Genomic DNA, 23,420 nt, shown 5'->3' with positions numbered 1-23,420 from the left:
TCCTAAAAATATGGCACCATCAGTATCGATATAAAGCAAACGTTTCCCAGGCTTGTGAATAACGTTAAATAGCTCTATTCGAGCGTAGGTTGTGATAAAACCTCCAATAACAGGACTGCCACTTCGTAAAGAAGGAACGAAAGGTTTCTTATGTTTGTAAGTTAGCAAAGCCAATGAATCGTTCAGAGGCCGAATATCTTCCAGAACTTTAGTCTCATCGGTTAATATAGCCACTAGTTCTTCGTATAATAACAGTCTTCCCTCTGTCCAGATTTTGACACATTTTACCGAAAAGCGAGTTTAACGTTAGCTTGCAAATATTCCTTAAAGCTGGATTGTTAGTCACTTCTTCGATTGATATCGAGATGCCTTCTTTTTCGTAAATGGATTGTAAATAATCCTTTTTCTGACTTTCAGTCTCTACATTGTCAGGCCAACCGCTATAACAAAGTTTTAATTCCAAAAACTTGTCAATGTAATCCCCAAACAATCCAGAACTTTGGTTTTTCAGGTATCTGAATCGCTCAGGGTAATGCCAAACTTCGTATATAGAAATCAGCTCGTAACCGAATTCCTTTGCCAAATAAATTTCGGGAGTATTGAACACACCTTCGAATATACGCTGCTCTCTCGAATGCTGACAAGGGTTTGATAAGCTTTTTTCCGCGCAGGTGCGACATAGACTAAACAGTAATTTTGAATTAGATTTAAATGCAAGAATCGGAATGTATAGTTTCTTTTTGGGCTAGAACCTTGCATTTTAACACGCCAAAATATTTATCTTTTTCTAAACTACAATTTCGCGTAAATATAGTAGGGTGTCCTTTTGGGAAGTCTTAAAATTTCATGACGAAACTATAAAGACTGCAGACGTCTCGATACAGTATCTTTTCACCCGGTTGACAGATATGCAACAATTTGAAGTTTTCTACCCTACCCCCGACAATCATTTCTCTCGATCCTATAGAAGAAGGAAATGATAAGGTATCGCGATAAGATTTATCTTCCTGATGGTTTCGAAGATACTCTTCAAAATCACAACTCCACATGGTTTTAAATTCGGCATTCGGAGCGGCGTTTTTGATGTATTCTTCAATGTCTAGAGTTCTTTCGTATAACGATTTGTTGGTTTTTCCAAGAAATGAATTCTAGCTAGACTGTTTTGTGTGTCTAACGCATCCATGAAAAAAATCATTATGATATTGGAGAATAATTTCAGGATCGGGACAATAAGCATCGACTGGGAACTTTCCAAAGTATTTTTCACCCTGGATAGAAAAAGTAGTTTGGAAATATACATTCCTTTGTTTAGCCTCGAGTCTACGTTCGAACTAAACTTTTAAAATAATTAGAATAAATTGAGAAATTCTTATATACAATTTTAGGCAGCAACGAAAAGCCAAAAAACAACGAAAACAAAAAAGATCTCATAGTAAGAACCACAATTCATTTTTTACCCTTTGATAGAGCCAGAGAGAATTTTACACATATGGAGTGGAAGACGAAGCCTTGGACAGTGCATTTTTCTGCGCCTAATTTGTTTGCGAATGATGAAGAGCGGAATATATATTTTATATCGGACGTTCCTCGCCCCATAAAAACTACAAGGAATTGATTTAATAATAGTTCAAAAGATTCGAAGATAAGGCAAATGTGGAAGCAGAATGAACAAATTTCTTGGGATGTCATTATCAAACTTTACTATCATCAGTTGCGAAGGAAGGGGGAATTCGAACATTCTGTCTAACTGATCTACTCTCATGTCTATTTGACTTGTTATTCTAAAATGAAAGTTAATTATGCTGTGTAAGTGCTCAGTAAAACTGTAGCCTGTGCTATCGAACACTGTTTTGGAAAAGAAGCATATCCTGAAACTGTTAAATTTATACGCATTTTTAACAAATTCTTCGACGTTTGCAACATCAAAAACTGTAAAGAAAGTTACCTGAAAAGGGAAAAGATCAAAGGTCCATTCAGATCTGTTAATGACGCAAGGATAAAGGTATATACCTACTCTTAATGCTTTTGAATAATCGTGTCCTCTAATATTCAAATATTTTAGTAGTTAGAATGTGATTTCATAAAATATCTGGATGATTGGGAAACTGAAGTCTTTTATCGGCCTGGCAAATCTTCTGCTACAGAACGGGCTAAAATGCTACTAACTAAGGAGATTATTGAAGGTTTGAAGATGTCAGGTATTAAATGCGTAATGATATTACCTAAACATTTCAAAATTTGCCATTAATGCTTTTTTATTGCAGCTATGTCAATAGCGACGATTATCAAATTCCTTTTAAATAAAGGTGCTAAATATGTTCTAACACGTCATTTGAATCAAGATCCATGAGATCCGCTGGAGGAAGAAATAACAACCCATCTATATGGCTTTATAAGTCAAACATAGACAAACTCGAATCGTTAAAAGGATTTGCTTTGGATGCGTTAGGAGGAAACACCGAAGTTGAAACTGAATGAAGTTATCAGGAAATTTAATATTTTATTTTAATAGAAAATTAAAATATTAAATTGAAATATCACTTTGAAAGAGATCACATTGAAATATCACTTAGAACAAAAATGAAAAGTTTCTAAATTTAGTAATTAAAAGCCCTTAATGAGATCTTCATTTTGTCTTCTTTTCCAATTCTATTGCAGATTTCTTGGCGCTAGCACGGGTTACCATTTTGGTCACTTGAAAAATAGGAGTTGGTGTTTCTTTCTTGAATTTTTTGTCAATCGTATACTGATCAGATTCTAGTTTACTTCTGAAGTTAGTGGTTTTGGAGGTATTGTTGATGGGGTCATCCACGCTTTTATTTTGATTTAAGTTTGAGATCATTGACAAGACCCTTTTGTTATTGCTTTCACATCCCGGAGTTGAAACCTGACTAGTTTAACAATGATGGTCATTAGTCTCTAAATTATTTACTTCCGGCTGAATGTTTTCTTGTTGTTTACAAGATTCGTTAACTTTACGGTTTTTTGCTTCGACAAAAGTATTTCCGAATTGCAGGGACATTGTTCCGTATAGTTGGTTATCTCTTTAAGTTTTGAAGCAGCTGCATCACTTCTATGTTTAAGTGATTTTCTAAGTGCTTTTTTAGCTTTGAGAGACTCTTTTGAGTCATTTTGGTACTGCTCTAGTACATCTTTTACAAGGACTTTACCACGGGTATTTAAAGGAATGGTTCACCCGTAAACCTTTTTGTCTCTTAGCTCAATAGTACTTTTATAAAGATAGTGGTACTACTGAAATTAAATTAGTAGCGATAGTTTATTTTATAATTAAAATAAAATTTTATATAGATATCACCATTAACCCCTATCTCTAAACTTTACTGTCGTGCTTGGCAAGACCTGCCAAATGACTGGCTGGATTAAATAAACGTTTAGCCAATGAGATTTTAGCACTCCAAGCAGAAGAATTTAGGTAGGGTTTTTTTTGAGTCTGGCAACTTTGTCTTCAAGTATGTTTTGCTCTCGTTAATCGTTTCGTTGATCAATTTGAATCAAATTAATTGCCGAAATGCCATGTTATATTATAAAATACTGTCAGAGTGTTAACTCTATTTGTGCGGTTAGTTTTTATACTGTTCTCGATCACTTTAAGTACCCTGATATTGCATCAAAATGGTTACGATATGCCACGATTCGCTAGTGTACAAGGAATTGGCTACGGCGCTACCATAGTATCTCTACAGGCGCTAACAACGTAACTTGTCGCCGGTCTAGCGCTCAACCGCGTAATAGTCGAGTTTACTTTTTAGTAGTAGCTTGTCCTAAAAATACCTCGGCCAATAAGATGGAGGACTGAATTAATATAGGAGAGTGACGTATCGCACTCTCTCTGGCTTTGCGGAAAAACAACATACAGGCGCCAAAAGGTCCTCAATACAGTTAGTTTTTCTGTTTCAATTTAAAATATACTTAATGTAAAATTTTTTCAACTCTCGAAATTTTGGTTTTGGGTGTAATTAAAATGATCACAGCTAAAAAAGTTTATGAGTGAACCATTCCTTTAACTTAATCATAAATTTAAAAAAATACTTCTTGAAATTGTTTTTATATTGACAAATCAATCAAAAGTACAGTGCTCGCTTGTTTTCCTACAATGACGGGAAGTCACATCACGGGATTTCAAAACGTGAATATACAAAATTTGCGGCCATGGAGGAATATTAAAGGTGTCATATCTGCAAAATGAAATTTAAAAACCTGTTCAATAACCAAAAATTGCTTTCACCGGGTATCAAAAGCACCCTCCTATCTCTGTGCCTCGCGACTCTGGCGTTTGAATTATGAGTGTTGTTGAACGCACCTATTTTGTCGTTTCCATTTAAATTGGAAATTGGAGTGGAAACCCTCTGTACCAGTCTCGGCACCGAAGTCCTTTCAAATTCCATCATCTTCCCTATCTCTGTCAAGCTACCCCTTTTCAAAACATTTTCCATTAACGGTTGAACGCATCGACCCGAAACATTGCCCAGTCGATCACGCTCTCTTTATTGAGTTGGCTTTGCCCAAACACGAGGCTGCAATCACGGCACAGGCGCATTTCTTTCTTTAATAATAATAATAATAATTTGCTTTTTATTTGGAACATCTATTAAGACTACTGTCTTGTTTACAATAGAGTCCGATAGTTTAATTAAATTAAGTAAAAGATTAACGTGGTGTTTACGTTGTCGTTAACAGTTGATTGATAAAAGGTGTAACCTCTTTTTTAAAAGTTTTTAGTGAATCAATAGTTTTAATTTGCCCTGGTAGAGAATTCCAGAGCTTGACACCCTGGTGTTTAACACTCTTAGATCTGAACTTCGTTAAACATGTTTCTGTTAGAAAATTTTTATCACAGCTACGGGTTTGGACTTTGCGATTTGAATTTAGGATTGGGAACCAGTTTAAAACGTATTCCGGTAATTGGCCTTTGTGAACTTTAAACATAAAGATTAGCAAGCTCATGTGGTACATGAACGCAGGGGAATCTATTTTAGCTATTTCTCTAGCCTTGGTGGCAGAGGAGTATTTGCTAAAATTGACAATTTGCTTAGAGCAACGGGTGTGTACTGAGAATAATTTTGCTTGATTGCCTCTTGGAAAGTTGTAGTAAAAGATATTGCCATATTGTAAGATTGGCTGTACACAAGCTTTATAAAGCATTCTAAGTGTCCCGATGTCTAAGTGGTTTTGTAATGGACGGAGTAACCACAGGCGGGAATTAACTTTCTTTGAGACATAATCGGTCTGTCTACGCCAGTCTAGGGTTTCATCCAACCAGATACCCAGGTATTTATAGTTAGCGACCCTTTTAATTGAACCGTTGCACATGGTTGAAATTGTGCTTGTTAGAGTTACACCTTGTCGGTTAGGGGCTAGGATCATGAAGTTGGATTTGTTCCTATTGAGTATTAGACCTCTGTGCTCCAGGGAGGTTATTAAGTTTTCTAGGTCGATTTCGGCATTTAGAATCAACGTCTGAGGGTTTAGGTCAGCCGAGATTAAGGCTGTGTCATCAGCGTACTCATTTGCCTGAGAATGGGTAAGGGTATGGTGTAGACCAGCAGTATAGACATTAAATAACAGGGGGCCAAGGACACTGCCCTGGGGGACCCCATGATTAGCAGGAAGCATACCAGAAGTATAGCCACCATGGGAAACTTGATGCTGTCTATCAGAGAGATAAGATTGGAACCATGCCATAGCGGGACCGTCAACACCATATCTACTGAGGTCCGACAATAGGACATGGTGCTGGACCGTATCAAAGGCTTTGGAGAGGTCCAGGAAAAGCAATAGGACAAATTTATCTTCATTTAAATGCTCTAAGGCGGTTTCGAATAGGTGAAAGATACAGGATATGGTAGAATGCTGTTTTCTAAACCCAGACTGAAGTTCGTAGAGAAACCGATTATGGTTTAAGTAATTGTATAAATTAGCATGAACTATTTTTTCGCAAGTAAGAGACAGAGCTGGTAGGATCGAAATAGGGCGGTAATTCTTTGGGTCCTTTGTGTCACCATCTTTGTAGATAGGAACTATTTTGGCCACTTTCCATTGAGACGGGAAGATACCGGTAGTAAAGATTAAATTGAAAATTTGTGAGATTGGTTTTGAGATTATGGCCCATCGATCCCACAGGCTTTGTTAACATTGATAGTTTTTAATATGTTAAATATTTCACTATCTGTTACTAGCGGAAATTCAGAAAGTTTTTCATGAGTTATTTTAGGACAAGGTGGAGGATTGGATATCCCTACTTGGGGGTTGCATAAACGTATTTCGTCCAGATTATCTACCAAGATCTCCGCAATAGTGCTATAGTGATAGTTAAGGGTATTTACAATGTCATGGGGGTTCACTATTGTCTCATTATTAAATTTTAATTGACTAATTGTATTATTTAGTTTAGGTTTCAGGAAGGGCTTGAGGGTTCGCCAAAAGTTAGCGGTTGATGGGTCCTTTGAGAGTTTATTTTTAAAGTAGTTTATTTTACTTTCACGAATCAGCCTGGTGACCAGGTTTCGCTGGGTCCGATAAAGTTCTAGATATGAGCCATTTTTGTAGCTGTGGTGAGACTTTGTTTTCAGTTTATCGCGTAAATGCATTTGTTGTTTAATAAACGAGGTTAACCATGGAGAGTTTTTTGTACGGACAAACTTCCTACGTAGCGGAGCAAATTTACTTAGACAGTTCGTGATTTCAGCTTGTAATGCTGCTAGGCCGGTATCTGGGTCAGTTAACATAGGTTCAATTGTTGCTAGTCTTGTCTGTAGGTCATGAACAAAAGCGTCGGTGTTCATTACTCTAAGATTTCTGGTATAGCATTGTATATGATGTCTTTTCGGAGTGATTTTTTGTCGTACGGCCCAGGTTAAGTCGTGGTCGGATACACCACAGGTTAGTACCCGGGTTTCGGTAATTCTGTTAGGAAAATTAGAGTAAATGTGGTCGATAAGAGTCTTCGAGCTCAAGGTAGTCCTGGTAGCAGACTGGATCAGCTGCTTAAAGGTGTCGAGGGCTTTAGTAAGCATGTTGGTTTTGGGGGTAAGTGGATGGGCTAACAGATCGCAATTTGTATCCCCAAGAATGATAATTTCAACGTTAGGTTTTATTTTTAAGCAGGTTATGGTGGCTTGGAGGTCAGTTATAGAGTCTGCGATCTGGGGTGAAGGTGGAATATACAGAAAACCAATGAATAGTTTACTAGAGTTTGTATAAGTAATTTCAGCCCACATAGATTCCAGTTGCGAGTTTTCCGGACGATCCTTTTGTTCGATAAGAATACGCTGGATTGGTAGGTGTGGTTTGAAATAGATGCCCACACCTCCTCCAATTTTTCCCTGGCGATCCTGTCTCCAGAAAAGGTAGCCATTTATATTACATATATCTGTAGGTAGGTCGTCCGTTAGCCATGTTTCAGTAATGCCCAGGATGTCGATATTATTTCTTGTTAAAATGTATTCAATCTCCGTAATTTTAAATTTGAGACTACGTATGTTTAGATGGGCGATTTTCAGCCCAGAGGTTGGGTGGTCAGTGATGCTGTCATTGCCTTGACGGCTTAAAGGTCGCTGAAGTCAAACTTCATGCTCTAGAAGTTCCGTTGGTTGGGAGTCAAACTTGCCAATGTATCTTCTAATAGAAAGGGGAGATGGCCAGTTTCCCAGATCCAGGATAGTTTTGTCATGTTTGCCGCTACATTCAATGATAAAGACGGTAGACCAATTGTCTTTTGTATTCTTTAATGTAAGTTTTGCATCCTGGACGCCTAAGTCAGCAAGATGTGAGGTAAGAGCCTCGATAGTGATTTCGCTTCCGCCAATGCCAGTATGTATCTTGAACTCGGGGTATTTGACCATGTCAAGAGTTCTTCATTTTCGTTGGTTCCCCAAATTTTGAGGGACTCACAAGGGGTAGAGGCAGCATGGCTAGTTAAGCGACGGCAGGAGACTCCCGTGGGCCAGACATTAGGGTTTAGGATTTCTTTGCAGTCTGTAGTTGTTCGTAGCAGAAAAGCCTTATAGTTGTTATTTAAAGTTGACTTGTAGGTTTGACGTATGCTAATGTCGGAGACGTTAATCGATACTAAGTGAGCTCGTATTTGTTGTTCCGTGGCTTTAGAAGAGCAATTTCCAATGAAAAAGTCATTATAGGATTTTGTGACCTTAATCTTGCAGGTGGTGGCGCGATCAAGGGGCATTTTACCGATGCGTGATCTCCGAGGGCCCTGTCTAGTCTGAGGATTAGGCTTTCCAAGGGAATTTAGTTGAGGAGGCTTAGGTTGTTTAGATTGTGGTGCAATTGTCTCACCAGTTTGTGGCATTAGTCGCTGTATGATATCAGTATAGGAGGTTTTGGAGAAGGTGGCTTGCTGTGGAGGCATCGGTCTACCTGGGCGTTTTTCAATGAGTGGTCTTTGAGTTTCCATCTGCTGTTTAGAGGCCGAAGTCACCTCTGGCGGACAACGAAATGCGACTGGGGCAGTAGCTGCTTGGATAGTTTCCAGATTAGTACTTAGTTTGGTTTCTAATATTTCAAAAGATTCTTTCACAGTTAAGAGTTCAGTTTCTAGTCTTGAATCCAGTTCACTAAGAATGCTAGTCTTTAGCTTAATTAGATTTACGTCTAAGATATTAAGCACAGATGTATGGCTATCACGAAAGGCGGAGATCTGGTCAGAGAAGTCTTTAGAAGAGGGGATTTGCTTGAGTTCGTTAAAAAGATTAGTAATATCCCTTTTTGTTTCCTGCCGTAAAGTATTCAATTCTTCCGATAGTTGTACATCTAAGCCTTGGCACTGACACGGGTTTTTTAGGTTTTTTCTACACATACTGCAGAGGAAGAATCTCTTCGCTTCTGAGGCCGTGATATTTGCGCAGGGAAGGTGAAACAATTGTAAACATAAGTCACATGTTACCATTGCCACGCGACTTGATTTTTCATCTTTACGGTCGTACTTGCAGCCTGATGTTAGGCAATATTTTTTTAGCTTTTGTCTTGTACCGATTAGACCTGGGCTTGGGGTACCGGAACGTCGTCCGCTTAGCTGGCTGCTATTCATGCCGCGTTAGAAAGTTTAAGACTTATTTATTTATTTATTTAATAATAAAATAAAAAGACTTAATAATAAAATATTTAGAATAAATAATTGTCAATTAGAATAATAAGATCTAGAACGATCTACCGTACAAACGTTAAAAGTTTAAAAATTTATAGTTAAGGCTTAGCGGAGCTAAAAGCAGTGCGACTTGCCTCTTCAAAATCCGCTTGTGTCTCTGATTGTTGGATGTGGGTATTTTTGGCGTGAGTTTGAGTTCATCGATTAAAACCGGAAGTACAAAATTAGATGGAGATGCGAATGGACCACCGGACAAAGATGAAGATGTCAGTTTAGCATCAGATGAAGTACAATAGTATGTTAGGGAGGTACACTAGACGTTTAGCTACGGCTTTAGAAATGAAGAATGAATTAGAGGAACTTAAAAATAAATCGCCAGCTTCCTCTGGTAAGTAAACATAGTTTATCTGATTTCCGGTGTCCTAAATGTAAATTTTGGTTTGATATTTATAGTATTAAATACAGTCGTTGACTGAGAGTTTTTGGGCAAACCATTCCTTCACGAAGAGGATGAAATGTTGATATACCTCTTTCAACATATTTTCAAGCAGTTATTTTTAATATTTAATACTATTTTAGGTGCATTTAGGAAATGGTATTGCCATGGAAAAGGACAAATGGGAAACTACTCTAGTGAGGAACCTGGCAGTGGCAATTTGGGGTATAGCCACTTTGGCAGAACGTAGCCTTACCAGAAACAGTCGTTTTCAATCGAAGAAAGCCCTAAAATCACAAAAAGTTCAATCAATATTAAATGACATTTTCTTAATTCTACGTATAAACTGAACTTTTCCAAATTAACTTTTTATCCATTAGGCTGTGTTCGTTATTATTGCAAAAGAGCAGGAAAACCCGAAACTTACGGAGACCTAGCTGTGAAGCACGATAACTATGAAAATGGCTGAATCCAAAAATATTATAAAGAAACAATTAGCTATAAAACGGATGTATTAAAAGAAAAATAAAGGCTGTGGACTTGTGAATTTGAATCGCAGTGTAGGTTGTTGCGCCCAATTACAACTATATGAAACCATTGTAATTAACAAAAATTTATTACCGAACTACTTGTGTATAAAATACTAGGTATTTACAAATAATTCAACTTTATTTACTTAATAAAATTTTAAAAACTAGGAAAAATTTACCGAGCTCCGACGACTAGTTTCGCATCTTACAGATGCATCATCAGGTCTACCCACGGATTTCAGCTCATAAAGCAGTGATGGTTACGAAAATGAACAAAAAAGAGATTGATTAAGTTTTAATTGACTTAAAAATGTATAAAACAATGGCAGATCGAAGAGTAATAATTCAATCTGAAAATTTATGTAACATTTTTAAAGAATATCTTGCCCTTCACGATGCCAGACATGTAGATATAACAGTTAATATTTTGATTTATTAAATAAACTAATTTGAACCATTAATTTTTAAGTTTAACATGGAATTTCATAGAAATACGAATATGAATATAGAAGAGAAGCTGAAAGATTCTTTAAAACTATATGCCGACAAAATCTGGAATATGGCAAAAAAAAAGATGTAACACATTTAAAATCAGAAATCACGCACCTAGCTTAAAAGGAAAAAGACTCAGAAGGAACACAATGTAATATATATTGGAAATGGGAATTTTGATAATTCACTCCTTAAATTAAAACCTTTTTTAGGTGCCAAATGCTACTTTTCAGTACTTTTAATTCTTACTATCTTCAAAGAGAATGATGAGAGGTTTTTCACTAAAGAAGAAGATATATCAAGAATTCCAATAGTGCCGATAGACCCTAAAATAAAAAAACAAGATGGGCAGTCAAAAGCTTAGAGGAACAACCGCCACGAAAGGGGGGATGAAAAGGGAGGGCAGTTCGGTTCAGTTCAGTTCTTTGACCAATGAAATACGTTATTTTTCACCTCCCGAGTCCCACTCCCAATTTCCCAAATCATAATATCGTCGGCTCGACCAAAATCCAAACATTAGGCTTAAGCTTGTTGATTTAGCGATCTTTACTTAATGCCGAGTTTACCCTCGCAATATTGTATATTATATTTGAGATATTTTGTAAATGGGGAACTTAAGACGTGGTTCGAAATGTTGCGTCAACAACTGCAATAGTTTCTCTCGTACGCATCGTGATTTGACAAGCAATAAGAATGGATTTTATAAGTTTCCAAATGATTTTTGTCTTCGCAATGAATGGATTGCAAGAGTACAACTGAGTTACGATAGTCAAAACATCCAGTTTCACCTGAAAACAAGGAGTATGGTATGCGGCTTGCATTTCAATGCTAACGGGAAAAAAGCTATGACGACAAAGTTCCTGTCATCATAATGGATCATCATCTCGCCAGAACGGTTTTTATTTCAAACATCGTTAGGCTTGATGAGGATCCGCATGGAATGTTACTAAATATAGCAGCAGATGTTACCGTCGGAATAGAGCCAGTAGAGGTTGATCCACCAAGCAAAATTGCAGTATCAGCATGCCCAGCTTCCGACAATTTGGTTCATTTGGTTATGTTATATTTCGAAGGATATTAATAAGAGTGGAAATGTATATTTACGTAATTGTTTCTAGAACACACATACCGCTTTCCTGAAAGTAAAGAGGTTCAACTTCTAAATCGGATGGATTTAATGCGAAAGAATGAGAAAACATTAACAGAGGAGTTGAAGCAACTTCGAAAGAGTGTAACATTTTTCGAGACGGAGAATAATCAGTTAAAGAGAGAGATCATTCGTCTGCAAGAGGCTGTCAAAAATAAAGAAGAAGAGAACCAAAAGCAAACATTCACACTGGAAAATGTGTCACTTAAAAAAGATGTCCTCAAATTTTACACCGGATTTTCATGTGTAGAAGATTTCAATGTTCTCTATCATCAGATTGAGCCTGAATTATCAACAATTTCTCTTTACAACAATGGCAAAGGATACGAAAGATCCACAGATAGGAAGGAATCATCTCGTGGGAGGTCAATGACGTTAAGATTTAGGGAACAATTATTTCTAACTCTCTGTAAATTGAGAGTTGGGCTATTAAACCAATACTTAGCATTTCACACACGACTGTTAGCAATCACATAACGACCTGGTTGGATCTACTATACCGAAAACTAACTATCCTTCCAATTTGGCCATCGAAAGACATCGTAAATAAGTACATGCCTCAAGAATTCAAAGAGAAGTTCCCAACTACCCGCGTTATAATTGATTGTACCGAATTTTTTATCGAAAGGCCCTCAGATTACATTACCCAGTGTGATACATTTTCTAATTATAAGAGACATACTACCGCGAAAGGGCTGATTGGAGCAACTCCTAATGGTTTTGTCTCTTTTGTCGCCCCTTTGGCTCCGGGCAGAGAATCAGACACAGAATTGACAACAAATAGTGGGCTCGTCGAACTATTAGAAAATGGAGACTCTGTTATGGCAGATAGAGGTTTTTTGATCCACGACATTCTAGCTGCGAAAGGGGTAGAATTAAATATGCCTCCTTTCTTAGGGGACGAAAAACAGCTGTCCGTCATTGAAGAACAGCGAACAAGAGACATTGCCAGTGTAAGAATACACATTGAGAGAGTCATCAAAGAACTGAAAAATTTTAGAATCCTGAAATATACATTTCCAAATTCTATGGCTGCAAGTTTGGACAAAATCTGGGTTGTATGTTGTTATTTGCTAAACTTTTTAAACGAACCACTTCTGAACAGAAACGAACAAAACACAACAGTTACTGATGACAGTTTTAAATTGTGTGTCAAATTGTTAACTGCTTTTTCACAATAAAGTAACGTAGATGTGTTTTTTGTTTTCATGACTTAAATTTGCTTTTGAGATCAGAAAATGTTCAAAATTATACTCTTATACTTAGTTATTGCTACCCAGTTGATACTCAATTTTATAAAGCAAGTCTAGGACTATAAGACATTATTGCATCGTGCCCCACTACTTTGGCTATCAACATTTCTTTACAAAACCACAATAATAATTAATATTACAGACGTTTGAAAATTGCAATCGTCATAGGAACCTATTCCTACACGTCGTAAAATAAAATGAAAGTTTCATCGCGTGATTTGAAATTATAAAAATAATAAAAAACGAAAACTAAAATCAGGAACAGTTAAACTAAAAAACTAAACTAAAACATCAGGTACACTCGGTTATCTTAATTCTTAAATATTGGCAAAATAAACCATATTGCGCCATAAATATAATAAATAAAGAAAACTAAACTTAACATTTCTATACAGTCAGCATTCTTAGCGTAGTTTGAATTAATAAATTTAACTACAAACACTATATTGAGAATCAGGTAACTCAGATGTCGAATAATGTTGAAAGTAAAACCTTTCCAGTTTCGGAAGCTATTTGTGTACTTTATTGGTTTGAAATCCAACGGAGTATATTGCGTCTCCATTAATATTTGTTGCCACATTGGCCTTCTTTTCGTGGATTTAAATTCTTCCCGCAAACGTTTAATTTGCGCCTTATGGCCAGCCACGTTTGATCCCCGAGTTACTGATATATAATTACAAACGCACATCTATCTTGCCCTCCTGGTACTTTTCTTCTCCCCAGGGTTGTGTTTTAAGAAATGTTAAATGCTGAAACGTGTCGTAGACAACGTTTTTTAACGTTTAACTTACCCCATTTCTGGGCAACATCAGTGGGGGAGACGTCATTTGGTACGAATGTTAAGCGTTCTAAAGTACAATCCAGGATAAACCACAGAGTCGCAGCTACATGGCAACATACACCACATCTTCTTGATTTACAATCCCAACATCCAGCCTTGACATCTCCACTCTTTGCATTTAACGCAACATGTACATTGTATATTTTATGCGCTTTGAACGAAGCATGTACTTTTGATTTCACATGTGTAATGTTTTTCGAGCTTTCAAGTGAAATAAACACATTTGTAACTCGCTTCGCTTTAAACATGCGATACCCTTTAATTTTGTGTTTGCTACTTTTCCTCGCATTATGGTGATCATGGATAATCTTATCACTAAAGCTGAGTGGAATGGCTTTTAATAGCTTCGTCCAATTCCCATTTGGTAATTTCAATTCATTTGTGACGTCCGACAATGGCCCTGATCTATAAGAAACAAACATTACAAACAATATATTATTTCATAAGCCTTGGCTTAACTAACAATATTTTAAATCGAAATAACATTTCTCAAAGAAATGGTTTTCTTCCTTACCTCTCACCGGGGATTTTTTCGTCCATATTTTCTCGTTCACAACATTAAGTAAATCTAAATATAAGTCAAGACACGTTAACAATATAATTAATTTGATGTTTTACCATAATATTTACCACCTCGATTCCATCGAAGTAAAGGTTGTCTGCACAAATTTCCACAAACCCACCATCAAGCATCAACCAAAGACAAAAAACAGTGCTGTGTTATGTTCAGCACTGAATATTGTAACCTGCGTTCAGGAATATTAACCATAAACGTCAACGCCGTATACTATAAGACTTCGGTTTTATCGATTGCAGTTGACTGAACGCAGTTTAAGGAACCAATCAGGTTCCTCATAGGCGTTGTCTTTTCTCAGCAAGCTCTGCGGCTACTGGAAAAGCCGTTGGGATTTTTGAACGATTAGTTTTAAGCGCGTATTCCAGTGAACTACTTATATAGTTTTTATATACACATTAAAAATCCATTTCATTCATTATTTGAAGACTACTTTTTTAAATACAACGTTCTATAATTAACCTTAGATTTAACAAAAAATATATGGCATTCTAAAATTTAAAGAGATGGTTGTCTAATTTCAAAAGTGGTGGAAAAATTAAACTTCCAGACAAAAGAAGAAGTATTCGAATATCAATATTTTCATGTCTTTAGGACAAGTGACTCTTTTTAATTTCAATAATATAATAATTCGAACCATTATCTTCGGAGATTACCATCCATTTCACAATGAGAATTAATATTCGCATCCTTCTTCAAGAATTTGTCGTTGTTACATTCTTCTCTAATTCATGTCATCGTGAATCTTCATTCCCGATTCTCCGCTACATTTCCATGGTAGACACGTCACCTATTCTGCAAACTGGAGTTCTGCCACGATATTTATTCTCCAAGCACTTAAAACATTTCCTAACAAAATCCAACCAAACATTTATTACCGAAAAGACACCCAAACATTCATTACTGAAAAGACACCCAAACATTCATTACCGAAAAGACACTAGTTGGTGCTTGTAGGTACTTGTGGGTGCATGTAGGTATTTGTGGGTGCTTGTGGGTGCTTGTAGGTGCTTGTGGTTGCTTGTGGGTACTTGTGGGTACTTTTGGTTGCTTGTGGGTACTTGTGAGTGCTTGTAGGTAATTGTGGGTGCTTGTAGGTACTTGCCCCGAGTGCTTGTAGGTACTTGTGGGTGCTTGTGCAGATTTTGAAAATGTAAAACAGTTTCTTAACATTCTTAATTAAAATGAAGACTGAAGGAACAGATATTAATCAAAAATGTCTTGATTAGAATCAAGACCTAAAAAGTTTCGATAAGACTGAGGTTATCACTTGTCTGAAGGATCAGATATTAATTTTTCTTTTTAATTGAAACTTAAATGCATGCTTAAGAAAAAACAACGTTCCATTACCGTTTTCCGTTGAAATAAATAATTTTACTGGTAATCAATTTCAAAAATTTACTTATCTCGGCTTTTCGACCACAATTCCATTCCCCGAAAACATTTTATCATTACATTAATTACTTTTGGGAGATAACGTGTCAAAATAGCCTATAAAACAATAAAAAACTGTAATAGCGGTCTGTTTAGCCATGACAAGAACCTTTTAAAAGTTTCAAGCACTATATAACCCTTTCGAGACTAACAGGACCTGAGCAAACTATAGCTTAACCTGCTACTAGTACGACTAGGGAGAACTGATGAAAACTGGAGTTGAAATTTCATCATGTGCGACCTCGACCTTGAAACTCTCCCATAGTCCGAGTGTGTGTAGAACATAATTTTTTCGCTGTTATCTGCCAAAATCAATCTTTCTTGGCAGTGCCGCCTCCTCACTTGAATTTTTCACGATATATTAAGGTTTGAACGAACAAAATTCTAGATTACCATTTTCACTACCATGTCCCTCTGCTAACTTGAAGCAAACATTCCTCTTTTTTTGCTGCTCATTACCGGTGCCATTCTCTTGACTTTCTGTTCGTTATAACTACTATGATGAGTTTATTTATTTCAAACCAAAATATAAAAAAATTGGATTTTTTTCCTTTTGTGCTACTAAGAATTTACAAATGTTGTCCGTGACATATCAAATAGTCTCTAACCATTGTTAGAAACTCGAGAGAGAAATTGGGCAGTAACACTGATCATGCCCTGAACTATGAGAAAGAACAATACGACGGTTGACTAAAGTACACTTGATATTACATCATTTTTCAAAACCGCGAGTAAAAATCTTACTGTCCCTATTGAATTTGGCGCCATCGGTTTTAGAATAATTAAAATGTTCCACTGCGAAGCGTGCCGGTCACGAATGGGGATGTAACGTCTTTAGGAACCTTTTAAAACGCAAAAACCATACACGTACTCTCCCAAAAGTAATTAATGTAATGATAAAATGTTTTCGGGGAATGGAATTGTGGTCGAAAAGCCGAGATAAGTAAATTTTTGAAATTGATTACCAGTAAAATAATTTATTTCAACGGAAAACGGTAATGGAACGTTCTTTTTCTTAAGCATGCATTTAAGTTTCAATTAAAAAGAAAAATTAATATCTGATCCTTCAGACAAGTGATACCCTCAGTCTTATCGATACTTTTTAGCAGGGTTGTTTGATTTAAATCAGTTTGATTTAAATCACTGATTTAAATCATGATTTAAATCAAGCGATTTTTTTAAAAAAATCATTTGATTAAAATCAAGAATATATTTTTACTTTTAAAAAATGTTTTCTTAGATCCCAACAAGTGGTTTAAGAAACTCGAGAAGAAATTTAAATAGAAAAGACCTAAAATTAAAAATATTCTTGGTTTTGGTATATTTTAGTTTAAGTTTTTCCCAGAACTCCAGTTTGTCTTGCTGGATAGGCTAGGAAATGAAATTGCGGCCAAGCTAGTCTTTTTATACAAGAATTTGAATAGTAACAATATCCAATAGCTGCTTAAATGTCATGATTATTTTACTTTTGGTTCATTTTGACTCAAAAGTTTTCATGTTGGTAATTTACTATCTAGTAGTTCAATAAAAATCAAATAAATCAATTAAAATCAAAAAAATCCGATTTAAATCAAAAAAATGGATTTTTTGGATTTTTTTGGAAAAAATCAAAAAAATCAACAACCCTGCTTTTTAGGTCTTGATTCTAATCAAGACATTTTTGATTAATAATTTTATAACTTTGAAATTTATCCAGACACGTAGCTTTTATAAAAAATTGGTCGATATTTGAAAACTATCTTCCTATTTGCTCTATATTTATTAACTCTGAAATGAATTATTTCTCAAATTGATGTAAGTAGTCAAATTATAAAGGGGATTTAGTTTACTGTTTTCCAACAAGTGTCTTTCGACATGAAAAAGTTGCTGAATATGCTCTTTAAATTGAGTGATCTTTAAACTGAAACACTGTGAATTTTATTTGCCGACTCAAAATTCTGCAAACGACGTAGAGTACAGTGCGATGTATTAAAATTTAATCTTTATAACTTAAATAGTAGTAGTGATATGAAATAAATTGGTAAAGTTACAAAACAAAAAATATAAAACTTAGTGGTGATAATATTCTGGGTAAAATGAAGGTAATAAAATATATAAATGTGTAATTTCGTAATAAATGCTACACTTAATTCTTAGGAAAGTGCTTAATTTCTACCTCATCCGAAAATGCAAAAGTCAAGTTGTACCGATTGCTCGAGTTAAATAGTTCTTCCATTTGGTTTTTTTCAGTTAAAATTTAATTTTTGGCTCAAGAGTTTTTTCCTGGTATGATCAAAAGCCACGAATTTTTTAGCGTCCTCTCCTATGGGATAAACTCGAATGGCGATTGAAGCATTCCTTCAGTAAATCGACTCGTAGCTTCTAATCAGACTTCTCTTCGCAACTATTATTAATACAAGGCAGAACATTTCAATTTTAAATGTGGAAGGTCATTTCGTTGTTCATATTTGATTCAACGAAAACGAGAAACAAAAGGAGATGGTATTTTAAACTCCCATATGTCAAAAGCAGTTTCTAAAACAAGAGGCGGCTGATTGGAGTCCTCAGAATTTCAGCCAATCTTTCACACACATATTTGACCCTGCAAACAGCAGGAACCAATGACATTGTTGGAGGAGGGTGGAGCTAAAATGGATGCCATACAGATATAGGCAGAAGAAAAGCAATCATCAAGGGACGCCACTGATATCGCCCTTGCCTTTAAATAATATTATATCTCTCCTTTCGTGACCATTACGATAGAAAGAAAGGGGGTTGTAAACTATCTGTATGTTGCATTCATGGCAGTTCGACATGATGTTCATCTCGCAAGATGCAAATAACCGCATACTGGAAGTAAGCAGAACTAACTAACGTTTTCGTCAGTAAAGATATAAACTAATTTAACAAGTTTCCTTCAGTCGTTAAGAACTGCTACAAATAAATAATTGGGCTACGAGAACGTTTTTCGTTAATTACATCTTAATTATCAAATTGAAAAACTCATAGTTATTTTTCTTAACTAGAGCAATAGGTGTTATATCCATGTTAAGGTTATCAAAGTCAAGCATGTTTAAGCATGTTCTTGCGTGTAGCTATCACTTTATCCAATCCTAAAATATATTTCGAAACAAATATAGCTCACCTTAGCTTAGCAGAAGGAAATATTAAAACCAAACTTCAGGGAAAAGATAATGGCCTTTTAGGAACTATTACCACGCTTCATTACTTGGTTTGTTTTGACATCCTACTTGTATTTTCATATTTTAAATGAGTGTTTCAATATTTCTTCGCATCATTTAAAGAAACAATTTCAAGTCGCACAAGCTGTATAAATATTTTCAGAAACTGTTAAACACTTTTAACCATAAGTTTACCAATACTGTATGGTATAAGTGAGACAAATAGACAATATGAACAGTTCTTAGTAACATCGTATCAAGCAACTGCGACGATTATGCTAATAGTTTTTAACTGACCTTCGTCACAGTAGTAATGCCACAGTACCGACTTTGATTACAATACAAGTTACAATATTAATAATTTTGAAAAAAAAATACATTAATAATTTAAGAATGGACATGAATAATTTGAAAATTGATTTAATACTTAGTGAGATTAATTAAATGTGCTTAAAAGGATTCATGGTTAAACGTACGGGATCGTTTACTATAGCTGAAGACCACCAGAGTATAAACTGTTGAGTATAGACGTAAAACTGGCTTTTACGTCAAATAGGAAACACTAAAAATTATGGAAAGGGCGACATTTTATTCTTATATAACACTAGCTGCTACCCGCACGGCGTCGCTCGCGTGTAATAAGAACTTCCATCAAAATGATACAAACAATGGGTAGATTTTACTGATGACTAATATTTTTGTAGCACCCTAGGAGCGAAGGCACTCGGCGTTGCCCGTCAGCCCGTCAGGATAGTTTTTATTACTATTCACGCGGACATTTTTCCACAAAGAAGGGTTTTAAATTTCTGGCCGCCATTTAAAAAGATGGCAAGAAATCTAACCCGAAAGACCATTCAGCCCGTCTATAGGTTAAAGGAAACCTGTGTACTAAATTTGTGAAATCGGTTGAAACGCGCGAACACTGTTGCATAGAGAAGATCATTTTCATTTCTGAGCGCCATTTTTTAAGATGGCGGCGTATTGGAAAAATCTTTCTTAGTACCCGCCTACTATACTTATGAGTAACGTTCTTGCAAATTTTCAGCCTTCTAGGGCAAGTGGTTTGGGCTGAGCGTTGACTATCAGTCATCCTGTCAGTCAGTCACTCAGTCAGGACTTCTATTTATATAGACAGAAGTAAAATAAGGGACTAGAAGAAAAGAGCTCTAGCATTTGTAGTAGATCCTGGCACTAGTGAACAAATTTGAGGATTTTATGCCGCTTCCATCGCGCCTACACTAGAGAGAAAAAAATTGGTCGAGTTCCGAAAAAAAAAATTCCTACCCCCTGCCCCTCAACCTAAAACCGCGGAACAAGAACGCGGGTGCTTGAATCTAGTTCGACCGTCTCCCGCCGTGAACGTCTCACGTTTTGGAGGGAGAATTCAGAAACCACTACCGAAGGGCAAACCGTTGGTGTGTTATCAAGAATATTCACTTTCACCAAGTGAAGAATTTGGTTAGCTTAGATACTTCTAGTCCCTTCTATTACTTCTGATATAGATATAGATTATTTGAACAAAGCATTCATGAGCTTTTTATTTCAATAAATTGCTTATTGTGAACGGATAAAAAAATTGGATGTAAAATTTGCAAAAATGAGTCCTATGCCATCGTAGGTGAAACCATCTAGATGTTCTATAATAATTAACAGTACCTCTTCTAATATAGAATTTTATCATGAATTCATTCGTGTTACTAAGAGTAAATGAATTTAGTTTTAGACGGTGATAATGACCGAGCATACTTTGCAAGGAAAACTCAGCTGCAAAATTTATTTTAAGGTGACATTTCAATATTAATTTTTTACTGTTAGAAATATTTTGATTATTCAAAAAACTACATTACATTCATGTATTACGTATGCATCATAAAAATGAGCAGCTAAAGTGTACGTAATAAGCGCGATGGTTGAAAATTCTGTATCTTATGTCAAGTAAGACAATCTTTTGACGGTTAAACAAAATAAATATTACTGAAAGGATATTGTCCATTCCTGTAATGCCATAGAAAAGTAAACAGTACTAACAACTATTCATCAGGATCACTTATTCGTTTGCAAATAACGATTATAAAATTCCTTTTTCGCGATGGTACGAAAACAGTATTACATAATAGGTCAAATTATACGTTATAGTGGTTTAAAATGAAGAGATGTAACATTTTACGCTATATTAAATTGTAAAAAATTGCTTGGTTGCGCTAGTTGCAGCCCGAAATTTAGGAGCGGCATTATGTTGTCGAAAATTAATGGGCTTACGTTACCATTAATACAAGAGCATAATTTTCGATAGTTGAACGCAATTTCTTTAATTCTATCAAAGCTGAATATCATTTAGATAAATGTGAGTCGATCTTGAAGATCATAAAAATCTTTCAAAGATTGATAAGGACGATTTTACGTAAAATTTCTTATGACCCTGTAATTGAAAAAGAAATTGCTGTATTTATTCCCATTGTAAGTTTAAATAAGACTTAAATGTTTATGTACCTATTTTAGATCGGTCGGGCAAAATTTCACTACATACAGTACCACTTCAAAATTGAAAGCCAATGCAGCCAAAGTGTTTCCAACAACAAAGACTCGAAACACGGAACAGAGAAAGATCAAGTCCATGGGTTCGTCCAATATCAAACTATCAAGCTCGTGCAGGTAATTCTGAGCTTTAAACTTAGCATTAAACAAATGTGTGGAAAGCAGACTTGTCTCAAATATTCTTACGACACTGTGGGCAAAACAAAGATTTAATAATGAAAATATCGACGCTTGATTAAGGGAATGGGATACGCCAAATTACAATACGAGAAATGCTAGCTAATACAACCGTTGCTCCTTTAATACTGCAAATTTTAAAAGTATTAACCTTTCAATTATTAACTTGTAACAATTAAAATTTAAAATGCTCTTTCCAATATACACTGTTAAAAATAATGGTTCATGAATGGTATAAAAAGGGTATATCCTCTCCCGCTGCACCATTAATGGTTTTAATTTAGCTAGACAATGGTGTGATTATGATTTACTTTGATTGGCAAACCATTGGTGTATGAATGGTTTATCTTAAATGTTGAACTATTCCATATATGGTTTGATAATGACATGTTAGGATAAGTGGTTAAAATATGGTTAAGAAATGGTTTATGTTAAAAACTTTTGACCATTCCATATATGGTTTGATAATGGAAAGTTGGATATATGGTTCGAATTTGGTTTAAAAATATTTAACCATTTTTTCTCTATTCCATATAGGGTTTGGTAATGGAAAGTCAGGATATATGGTTAAAATATGGTATAAACATAGTTAAACATTTTTCTATATTCCATATTAGGTTTCATAATGGTAAATTTGGGTATATGGTTAAAATTTGGTTTAAAAATAGTTAACAATTTTTACTCTATTCCATAACAAGCATAAAATTGAAACGTTGGCACATTAGTTTAAATTTAAACTGTTGACACAGCCATAGTTTTTTCTTCTCCGAGTGACGATGACGTCACGGAGAGGTATTACACTGGATGTGTCTGTTTGTGTCTGTCTGTCACCGCGTTCGCAGTTGGCAAATCGGAGCTAACGTGTTCGCAATTTCCGGACCGAGTTCGCAGTATACAGAAATTCAGAAAATTTTTGCTTCCTTGCTTTATCTATTTAATTTAACGCCAATCATTAAATATCCGTAACACCTTCATCTGCTGTCTAGCCGCCATTGTTTCGCCAAACAACAACACTGTGCACTCGCCTTTCGTGTACACCACAAACACAATAATCTGTTCTTATTGTCTTCTAACACTACCATCTACTGGTCTTTCGTCTATACCACATAGACACCAATCTGCAACATTGGCTTCTACTCCATCGTCGTCGTTAGGCTTAAAATGTACGCGGCGAGGGTCTAGGGTTAAGATAAACGTCTAGCCTCCCAATGGCAGGGTGTCCACCAAAGGTTCACGCAATTGCGCATTTTCTCATTCCTTGGTGTGAATCAGTCGCCTTATATACCCTAAATTTACAAAAGTTCTGATATGGGTGTTCGCTAGAAGTATAACGTTAAAGATAGCTATGTTTAAAATTATTGTAGGAATTAAGTTTCATAAACCGACTTAACAATAATTAACAGAAATTACTGACGATTAAAATATTTAATATCAGTTACATTTATTTAATTATTTAAGATAAACCTCTTTCTTTAGAATGACACAAGTGAGAGTTTATATAGAACGAGTATTGAAGATTGCATCTGAATCGAAACACTACACGCACATCAAAGTTAATATCATGTTAATATGAAGCGAGTAGGATGAAAAGATCTCTTACAAAACGGTAAAATTTTCTTTTTGCAGAATATTGAATGGAAATATTTTAAATATTTTCGGCATTACGATTCTTTTAGTAGTGGTGTAGGTATAAAACTCTGTTTCATGTCAATATTCAAG

At 35.6% G+C, this 23,420-nt stretch overlaps 1 protein-coding gene across 1 annotated transcript; it reads left to right on the top strand.

Moving 5' to 3' along the window:
• Positions 1 to 12,280: 12,280 nt before the first annotated feature.
• Positions 12,281 to 12,907, top strand: LOC149656079 (uncharacterized). The gene has a single exon (XM_089844517.1). It carries the CDS (start codon positions 12,281 to 12,283, stop codon positions 12,905 to 12,907), a length of 627 nt encoding a protein of 208 aa, XP_089700643.1.
• The last annotated feature ends 10,513 nt before the right edge of the window (positions 12,908 to 23,420 follow it).

This window comes from Phalangium opilio, unplaced genomic scaffold (genome assembly GCF_054372755.1).
Source record: "Phalangium opilio isolate 3A_F unplaced genomic scaffold, DU_Popi_V2 ptg000077l_1, whole genome shotgun sequence".
In the NCBI taxonomy this organism is placed as follows: domain Eukaryota; kingdom Metazoa; phylum Arthropoda; class Arachnida; order Opiliones; family Phalangiidae; genus Phalangium; species Phalangium opilio.
Note: the sequence above shows the minus strand (reverse complement) of the source record. Positions and strands in the feature narration are given on the sequence as shown.